Here is a 10,289-nt window from a genome sequence, read left to right on the forward strand (position 1 = left end):
TAGTTTGGATGTGATCATTCCAAAAGAATGCCTTTTTCCTAATTGATAGAAGGTAAGTATTTGCTAAGATGATGTGTCTGTTGCAGATTCTCTTCTCGTATTGAAATATTGTTTCAATAGTATCAAAATTACTGGAAGAAATAATGTATAATGCGTTGAATTAAAGTCCTCATTTGCACATCTTTTTGGGTAACTGGGGCAGGAAAGTACCATGTATTAAGCATCTGGTTATTTTTAATAGTTCTAATTTGACATCTGTTTTGTTCCTAACGTATTAAAGAGTAAAAATAACTGTGCTTTATTCATGCTAGTTCAGTAGAAGATTGTTTTTTATGACTTTATTTTGTAATTTTGAGTTGCCACATTTTCTTTACTACGTGAATTAAATGTGAAGTAATAGACAATTTATTTTAGAAAGTATTTTATAATGATGAATTGCATATTGCTTCTGTACAGAAGCTTTTGTGTGGGCACTGGCTTAAAAATGATGACTTAAGTGTTTGCATCAATAGTCATGTTTTATAGAGTAGGAAAGCAAATGGGAACATGGCGTGCTTCTGGGGTTAATTTCTTCGTGCAGCATCTGCGTCTTCTCTGCTTCCAGCAGTTATTTCTATGTATATCTTTTTTTTTTTTCTTTTTTTTTTTTCTTTTTTTCTTGAGACAAGAGTCTTGCTCTGTTGCCTGGGCTGGAGTACAGTGGCACGATCTCGGCTCACTGCAACCTCCACCTCCTGGGCTCAAGCCATTCTCCTGCCTCACCCTCCCTAGTAGCAGGGATTACAGGTGTGTGCCACCATGCCTAGCTAATTTTTATAGTTTTAGTAGAGACAGAGTTTCACCATGTTGGCCAGGCTGATCTTGAACTTCTGGCCTCAAGTGATCCACCCACCTCGGCCTCCCAAAGTGCTGGGAAACCATGCATATCTTCTGAAGAAGATATCTAAGCACAAATACAATTTTGTTATTTTGGAATTTAGATGGTTCACATTATTGTGGGTACCCTGTTTTTTTTCTATTAGATTAAAATATATTTTTGAGTAATGTTTACATGTCTTCTGTAGTACGTAACAGTACTATCAAATAGCAATATAATGTGTCACAGATGTAATTTAAAATTTTCTAATAGCCACATTAAAAGGAGTGAAAAAAGGTAAAATTAATATTTTATTTACCTCAGTATATTCAAAATATTTTAACATGTAATTGATATAAAATCATTGAGATTTTAAATTTCATATTAAGTCTTCAAAATCCAGTTTGTATTTTATACTTAAAGCTTGTTTTAATCTTGATTAGCCACATTTCAAATGTTCAGTAGCCGCATGTGGCTAATTGCTATCCTATTTATTGTGTGGTGTAGGTCTGTAAAGTCAGAACAAATTCTTTGTATCTGGATGGGTGGACGGATAAAAGGAGATGTTTATTTTATATGAATCAGATTTGATCAGTGTAATAGCTAGTTACCAAAGCCCAATAATGTGGTCATCTTTATACAGATCAAAGTTGGGCTTTTTTACTCACTGGAAAAGTTAATTGGAGGAGATACATTGGTAATATTGGGTAGATGGAACTTCTCCTATTTAGTTGCCCTTAATATAACTGTATTATGTAGTTGCATTGTTTTTACTGTATATACATGTTTATACTTCCATGAAATTTCAGTGTGTATCTGTAACCTTTAGCATAAATGCAGTTCCAACTACAACGAAGATTTTGTGCTACAGCTAGAGAAGGAATTGGTCCAAGCCCGACTGAGTGAAGCTGAGTCTCAGTGTGCACTAAAAGAGATGCAGGATAAAGTCTTGGATATAGAGAAGGTAAGAAACCTACACAAATGCAGTCACTTCCAGATTAGAGGGGATATGTGATATTTATTAAGTACTTACTGAGCAATTTAATTGACTTGGTGTTTTTATACATTAGAAGCCTTACATATTAGTTACTAAGAGGAAAAAGAAAAAAAGATATTTAAAATTGCCAGTTTTCCTTGTTGCCTTCATACTAATCAAACCCCATATTTAAGGATAAAAATGGAGATTAGAGCCCTTTTGGAGGAAAACGACCAGAATAATTTTTATAAAATGAGTATCTAAATGTTGCAGAAGAGAAACTCGGATGACAGAAATTAATTGCTGTTGTCAAATATTGCAATATTTTCATGTGGAAGAGATAGAATAGGACTAATACATAGACATTTCAGGGAAAATTTCATCTGAGTGTAGTTGTTAGAACTGTCCAATCTAGAACAAATTACCTCAGGATATGTAGGAAGTTCCTTTTAGCCTGAGTGTACTTACAGAAGCTAACTTACTTCTTTTCAAGGATACTGAAGAACATCAAAGATCAGATAAGTAATGGGAATAGAAGAACTTCAGGTTTCTTACAACTTTCAGATTTAAAAGTTCTAGATTACAGACTCTGAATCTCTTGTTTTCTCATCTGTAAATTTATTGGTGGCCTGTGCTCTGTGTCGTTAGTTCCTTTTTACTCTTAGGTAATAGCTAGCTACTGAATCCAAAAACCTGATAGATAATGGACATAACACTCTCAGGTATTTTTAACTATTTTCTTAATGAAATAGGACAAGTGTAACAAGAAACAGTAATGGAATAATTTTGCTAGAAAGCTCCTTGCTATTTTTATATTTCTGGAAAATGTATTCTTTCGATTTGTTGAGAAAAAAAGCCAGCAAGAGTGCTGAAAGAAATGGCTAACAGAATATTTGGTCTCTAACTTAGGTGTAGTCTGGGTTACATGATTTAGAGAAGAATCTGTGTCTTGCAGTTAGAAAGATTTTGAATATTTGATAGAAGTGTATTTGGATTCCATTCAAAACTGGATTTCGTAAGTGGCTGTGGTGTTTTTCATTTTTCACGTTATAAAGTAGAAAGGAATTTGAAAGGTAGCATGCTTCCTATGGTAATTTCTTCATGCAGCATTCTCTTTTTTTCTGCTTCCAGCAATCTTTTAAATACATATGCAGTAAATTTTTGGTTTTCAACTGAGAAAATATTTAAAGTCCATCATAAGAATGTGTAATTGGTGAGAATAACTTCATTTCATCATCCCTGTGAGCAGAAATTTGCATGTGTACCATGAAATATTTAGAGATAGAAAAGTTCATAGAATCAGGCCTTGAAATCTCAGTGTTACCTCAGTTTACCTGTTTACCTAGGGAGCTTTCCCTAGGGCCTCATTTTGGATCTCTTGGTAACTCTACGGAGAAGTTTGATACTGGACTACCCTGTGTCCTTTTTATCTTTTAATATAGTGGGAAATTGATCTAAATCTTGTATCCGTGTGCTGGGATAATTGGCTAGCCACATGTAGGAGCATGAAACTGGATCCTCTTCTCTCACATTATACAAAAATCAACTTAAAAGATGGATTAAGGACTTAAACCTAAGACCAGAAACTATAAAAGTTTTAGAAGATAATATTGGAAAAACCCTTCTAGACATTTGCTTAGGCAAGGATTTCATGACCAAGAACCCAAAAGCAAATGCAATTAAAACAAAGATAAATAGCTGGGACCTAATTAAACTAAAGAGCTTTTGCACGGAAAAAAGAACAGTCAGCAGAGTGAACAGACTACCCACAGAGTGGGAGAAAATCTTCACAATCTATACGTCTGACAAAGGACTAATATCCAGAATCTACAACGAACTCAAATCAGTCAGAAGAAAATACTCTCATCAAAAAGTGGGCTAAGGACATGAATAGACAGTTCTCAAAAGAAGATATACAAATGGCCAACAAACATATGAAAATATACTAAACATCGGCTGGGTGCGGTGGCTCACGCCTGTAATCCCAGCCCTTTGGGAGGCCAAAGTGAGTGGATCACAAGGTTAAGAGTTCCAGACCAGCCTTGATAATAATAAAGACCTGGCCAAGATAATGAAACCTTGTGTCTACTAAAAATACAATTAGCCAGTCGTGGTGGCAGGCGCCTGTAATCCCAGCTACTCGGAAGGCTGAGGCAAAGAATTGCTTGAACCTGGGAGGCAGAAGTTGCAGTGAGCCAAGATCGTGCCAGTGCAGTCCATCCAGCCTGGGCTACAGAGGAAGACTCCGTCTCAAAAAAAAAAAAAAAGAAAAAAGAAAAAGTACTAAACGTCACTAATGATCAGAGAAATGCAAATCAAAACCACAATGTAATACCACCTTACTTCCACAAGATTAGCCATAATCAAAAAAAATCAAAAAACAGAAGATGTTGGCATGGATGCAATGAACAGGAAACGCTTCTGCACTGCTAGTGGGAATGTAAACTAGTACAGCCACTATGGAAAACAGTGTGGAGATTCCTTAAAGAACTGAAAGTAGAAGTACCATTTGATCCAGCAATCCCACTACTGGGTATCTATCCACCCAGAGGGAAAAAAAGGTCATTATTTGAAAAAGATACTTGCACACGCATGTTTATAGCAGCACAGATCACAATTGCAAAATCGTGGAACCACGGCAAATGCCCATTGGTCAACAAGTGGATAAAGAGACTGTGGTGCATATATATATGATGGAATATTACTCAGCCATAAAAAGTAATGAATTAACAGCATTTGCACTGTCCTGGATGAAATTGGAGACTATTATTCTAAGTGAAGTAACTCAAGAATGGAAAAACCAAACATCGTGTGTTCTCACTGATACGTGGGAGCTAAGCTATGAGGACTCAAAAGCATAAGAATAATTCAGTGGACTTTGGGGACTTGAGGGGAAGAGTGGGAGGGGAGTGAGGGATAAAGACTACAAATAAGGTGCAGTGTATACTGCTTGGGTGATGGGTGCACCAAAATCTCACAAGTCACTACTAAAAAACTTATGTAACCAGCTGCTATCTGAACCCTGATAACTTATGGAAAAATATAAATAAATAAATAAGTCTTGTATCCATGAATCAAGTTGTTTAATTTCAGTCGTTTCATTTGAATCAATTGTTAAATTATTTAATTTGCATTAATTTCTTGACTGTTGATGTAAATAGTGACTAATACACAGAGATTTGATGCCTCTCTCAAAATAACAGTGAGGAAATACAACAAAACAGATTTTGGACTACTGTTTTCTATAAATATTTAAAAAGTAAATGATGTTCATGCTTTATCTGGAGTCCTGATCAGAGGTTAGTAAGTTTATTGCCATATTGAAAAAATTTTTAATCCTGTTGCTCCGTAACTTTGATTAGTATTTTATTAACAAAACAGAGTTAGATTTCTGTGTTCTCAAAATTAAGTACAGTTCCCCTCATACATTGCTAGTGGAAATGAAAATCTGTACAGCTGCTTTGGAAAAGTTTGGCAGTTTCTTAAAAGTTAAACAAAGAATAACTACCATCTGAGCCAGCAGTTCTACTCCTAAGTATATCTTAAGAACGTTGAAAGCCTAAGTCTACACACAAACTTTTGCACCAATATTCATAGCAACATTATAATAGTCAAAAAGTAGAAACAACCCAAATTTGTATTAACCAATGAATAAATAGATTAAATGTGGTATATCTATACAGTGGAATATCATTTGGCATAAAAAAAAGATTGAACCTTGAAAACGTTGTTCTAAGTGAAGTAAGGTTGTCACAAAAAGCTATAAATACATATGATTTCACTTACAAGAAATGTCCAGATAGGCAAATTCATGGAAACAAAAAGTAGATTGCTGGTTGCCAGGGGCTGGGGAAGTGGAGAATGTAGAATGACTGGTGATGAGTATAGGTTTTCTTTTTTGCATGATCAAAATATTCTGAAATTAGATCATGGTGATATTTAAACAACTCTGTAAATACTCTAAAAACCACTGACTCTTGTGTATTTTAAAAGGGTGAGTTTCAGAGTTTGTGAATTATATTTCAGTACAGCTGCATAAAATTAAATACATTCAAGTGTGGAACAAAATAGCTGTTATGTGTGCTGTATTTTATTCCTTAAATTTAAAAATCCCAAATTAAATATTTCTTCTTCTTTAGAGGATAACTCCCTTCCCTGATGAGATAATATCGCAAGGCTTCAGGAAGACTCATTGCCTGTGACTGAGGAAGCGAAGCCATTATGGGTTTGAAAGACTTAGACAGCAGTCAAGGTTTAGAGGAACACTGGGCAGGTATTTTAATATATTTGCATGCATTTTTAAAAGAGAGTTAAAACCCAATTTCCAATATGTGAGAGGTTTGAGTACTGATGACCTACAGTAGGAGTGAGTTTAAAGTGAGAGAGACCCTGTTTAATGTCAAATTGGAGTATTTATAAACTGAAAGTGCTTTTAAGCTGTTTTCCTCATTGATTCTTATAATAAAATAAAAGTACGTAACATCAGATATATTTTTGTCATGTAGCCATTGTGCTTATAACTTTTTATGAAAAATGTAAAATATTTATATAGTAATATTTTATTTTATGTTTGTATTAAGTCTTACAATGGTTAGTGTGAAACACCAGAAGACTTTTGGTTATAAATGTTGATATATATATATATTATAACAGCAACGTTATAATTTAGTGTATAATTAGTAACTTAGTTACTCACCAAAAAATGACATTCTGGATATGACCAATTTATTCTGTAATGTGAGGAAATGTTGACAGTAAAAATACGTATTCTATATAAAGGACCGAATTAGGCCTTGACATTGTCATGCCTTTTTTTAAATGTGGTTTTTACAAGTATCAGATTGCATAACTTGATTTTTTTTTTTTTTTTTTTTGAGACGGAGTCTCGCTCTGTCCCCAGGCTGGAGTGGCAGTGGCCGGATCTCACTAACTGCAGCCCGCTCCCGGGTTTATGCATTCTCCTGCCTCGCCTCCCGAGTAGCTGGGGACTACCAGGCCGCCACCACCCTCGCCAGCTAGTTTTTTGTATCTTTTTAGTAGAGACGGGGTTTCACTAGTGTTAGCCAGGATGGTTCGATCTCCTGACCTCGTGACGCCGTCTCGGTCCTCCCAAAATTCTGGGATTACAGGCTGACACCCTCCCGGCCCTAACTTGGGCCCTGCACTCCAGCCTGGGCGCAGAGCGAGATCCGTCTCAAAAAAAAAAAAAAATCAAGTTTATTGCAATCTGATACTTTGTAAACACATTTAAAAAAAGGCATGACAATGTCCAAGGCCTAATTTCGGTCCTTATATAGAATACGTTTTTGTTTTGTCAACATTCCCTCAAAAATTTGTACTTTATCACAGATACTTTGAGAAACACTGCCCTTAACTTCTAACATTCCTTCCTTAAGGATGGCCCCATTTTTTTTCTAATTTATTGGGATTTCATTGAAGATAATACGAAAAATCTCTCATGAAAAAAATTACAGTGAAAATTGTATTCTTTTCAAGAATTAATCTGCAGTATATAGAGAAAAAAATTTGAACTATATTTGAGTTTGTGTCCCAGATCTGCACTGGCTGTGTGATACTCCTGAAGTTATTTAATCATAGTGTTCATTTTCTTACCTGTGAAAAACCAAAAATGTTACCATACACATTGCCAGATGTTCCCTGGGGGGGCAAAATTGCCCCAGTTGAGAACCAATAATGGCAATAATGTGAATGATGCTTTCTAAAGTTGTTTAATGTGGTGACCCTGGGCAGTGAATTCTAAAATTGCCCTTCTTTCTTCTTGGGTCTCTTTTCTCCAATAAATTCTATCTTTTTTTTTTTTTAAAGTAGAGACGAGGTTTCATCATGTTGGCCAGGCTGGTCTCGAACTCCTGACCTCAGATGATCTGCCTGCCTCGGCCTCCCAAAGTGCTGGGATTGCAGGTGTGAGCCACTGTGCCTGGCCAATAAATTTTATCTTAAATATGCTGAAGATCTGCAAAGGTCTTTTTATGAAACCCTTTTATTCAGATGATAATAGTGCCTGATTAATAGGATTTTCTAGGGATTAAATAAAATAATGTGTGGAAAGTGTTTTATATAGCACAGGCCTGAAATAAGTGCTCAGTAATATTAGCTCTTATTTTGATACTGAGAGTACTTGCTGCAATATAATTTTTTATGCTTTAGCGCCACTTAGCTCGTACTACTGGGAAATGGAAAGACCCACCGAAGAAAAATGCTATGAATGAGTTACAAGATGAACTGATGACCATTCGACTTAGAGAAGCTGAAACACAGGCAGAAATAAGAGAAATAAAACAAAAGATGATGGAAATGGAAACACAGGTATGATGGGAAAGCCCAGTATCTTTAAAAAGTATCATTAGCTGATCAAGGGTTTGTGCACAGATTGTATCATCTAGAATAGAGATAAAAGGTGAAGATATGAAACTGTATAGACTGCAGTTTTCTAGCCCAAATGAAGATGGCAAAAAATTTTTATATTGGATTTCAGAGGTTTAATCCTTCTTTGACCCATTCAACAAAGTTCAAGCCAGTCAAATTTTATTTGACAATATTTATTGGGTAAAACTCATAGCATTGCCCTGCTGCATGACTTGAGAAGGAACACTATGTAGAGCAAAATTTTTCAACCTCAACGCTTTTAACATTTTTGGCTAGAAGATACTTTGTTTTACGGAGCTGGTCCGTGCGTTGTAGATGTTTAGCAGCATCCCTGGCCTCTACCCACTAGTTGCCAGTAACGTCTCTGGTACCCCAGGTTGTGATGACCAAAAATGTTTCCACACACGTTGCCAAATGTTCCCTGGGGGGCAAAATTGCCCCAGTTGGGAACCACTGATGTATACTATAATGTGAATGATGCTTCCTAAAGTTGTTTAATGTGGTGACCCTGGGCAGTAAATTCTAAAATTGCCCTTCTTTCTTCTCAGGTCTCTCTTTTCTCCAATAAATTCTCTCTTAAATATATTTAAGATCTGCCAAGGTCTTTTTATGAAACCCATTTGCGTGGTAAAGGCACATTTGGTTTTCAAGTGGTACATTTGTTTGGACCATATTCTTACACTCTGTGAATGTTGTTTTTTGGCTTTTAAAGTATTTATTCAGTCATTAGGGGGCATACTTAACTCGTACATCATTCTGTATTCCAGTGTGCAAAATGATCATAATCTCAAACATGGTAACATGAATATGTAATTTCTTCAGAATAAATATATCTTGTTTTACATTGTTCAAAGTTATTTTCTTATATTTTTCTTGTATTATTCTATATAAAATACTTTTCACACATTATTTTATTCAGTATAAAATAGGAAGAGGTACACTTGAGATTATGAATAGTAGAAATCTTAAGTTTTACAATGGGAAGTTTTATTTTTGTAATCAGATTTTATTTTAGTATAGATACTAAAGATGAAAATACAGCTTTTAAGCCAGTGTTGAGGATTTATTTCACAGTGGGTAGAGGTGAATAAATCAAACCCAACAGACATGGTTTTGAGAACTTGTGAAACACAAAGCACTGCCTCAGCCGTTAAAGGACTTACACTTGAGAAATCAGGTATGCACAGACCGTATTTAATATAACTCAGAAATTTGGTAAGTAGAGAGTTAGACAGGAATTGTGTGGAGACTAGGAGGGGAAAATTAATTTCAACTAGGTGGTTTGGAGAAAGGTTTCCTAAGGAATTTGTGTTGTGCCTAACACCGTCGCTTACTAATAAGCGTGATTTTGGATGGATTTTGCTGGAAGCAGGATGGTATGAAGCACTGGTTCCTAAATGCCAGCCAGTATTTGGACTGGTGATGATCCATGAAATTTTCACATTGGTAAATGAAAACAAAACAAAACAAAACAAACAGTATGGTGTAGTGGTGGTGGTGTATAGTAATCTAAAGAGGATTTTATCAAACACCCATGTATCCACCATTTAGATTAAGAAATTTGTCCATATTTAGTAATCTAAAGAGTATTTTATCAAACACCCATGTATCCACCATTTAGATTAAGAAATTTGTCCATGTTTATATATGTAACTCCAGTTTTGTCATTTTAAGGACTTTTAGAAAAATCTGTCAGTGACTATACCTCAATGTATTGATCCACTCTCCTTTTTGCTCTTGCGAACAGTGCTACTCTGAACATTCTTGCTTAGGTTTCCTTGTGTATATCTTCAAGAGTTTCTTAAGTACAAAGTTTCTTATTTTTGTGTTTGTCTCTGCCATCAACACTGTTGGCAGTCTGGAACCTGTGGACCCCTTCTTAAAATAATATTTTTTAATGCATAAATCCATATACAAAGGATTACAAAGCAAGCCACTTTTATTGAGGTACAGTTATCAAAATACTAAAAACATATTTGTGATGGAGATCACATACACAGAGATACAACACATTCCCATTGCTCGATTCAGGTTTTTAATATTTTAGATTTAGTTTTTTTTTTATTTTTT

The 10,289-nt window shown here is 35.3% G+C and overlaps 1 protein-coding gene across 1 annotated transcript in view; it reads left to right on the forward strand.

Moving 5' to 3' along the window:
- Nucleotides 1–1,685: 1,685 nt before the first annotated feature.
- Nucleotides 1,686–10,289, forward strand: part of LOC108518103 (ecotropic viral integration site 5 protein homolog) — a gene marked incomplete at both ends in the record, with an annotated part of 65,905 nt that continues 57,301 nt past the window's right edge. Inside the window, 2 exons of the mRNA XM_017856266.1 lie at nt 1,686–1,820; nt 8,001–8,159. Of these exons, the coding sequence (XP_017711755.1) occupies nt 1,686–1,820; nt 8,001–8,159 (294 nt within the window). The remainder of the gene's footprint in view (nt 1,821–8,000; nt 8,160–10,289) is intronic.

The sequence above is a fragment of the Rhinopithecus bieti genome, unplaced genomic scaffold (assembly GCF_001698545.2).
Source record: "Rhinopithecus bieti isolate Rb0 unplaced genomic scaffold, ASM169854v2 scaffold_44738, whole genome shotgun sequence".
NCBI classification, from domain to species: domain Eukaryota; kingdom Metazoa; phylum Chordata; class Mammalia; order Primates; family Cercopithecidae; genus Rhinopithecus; species Rhinopithecus bieti.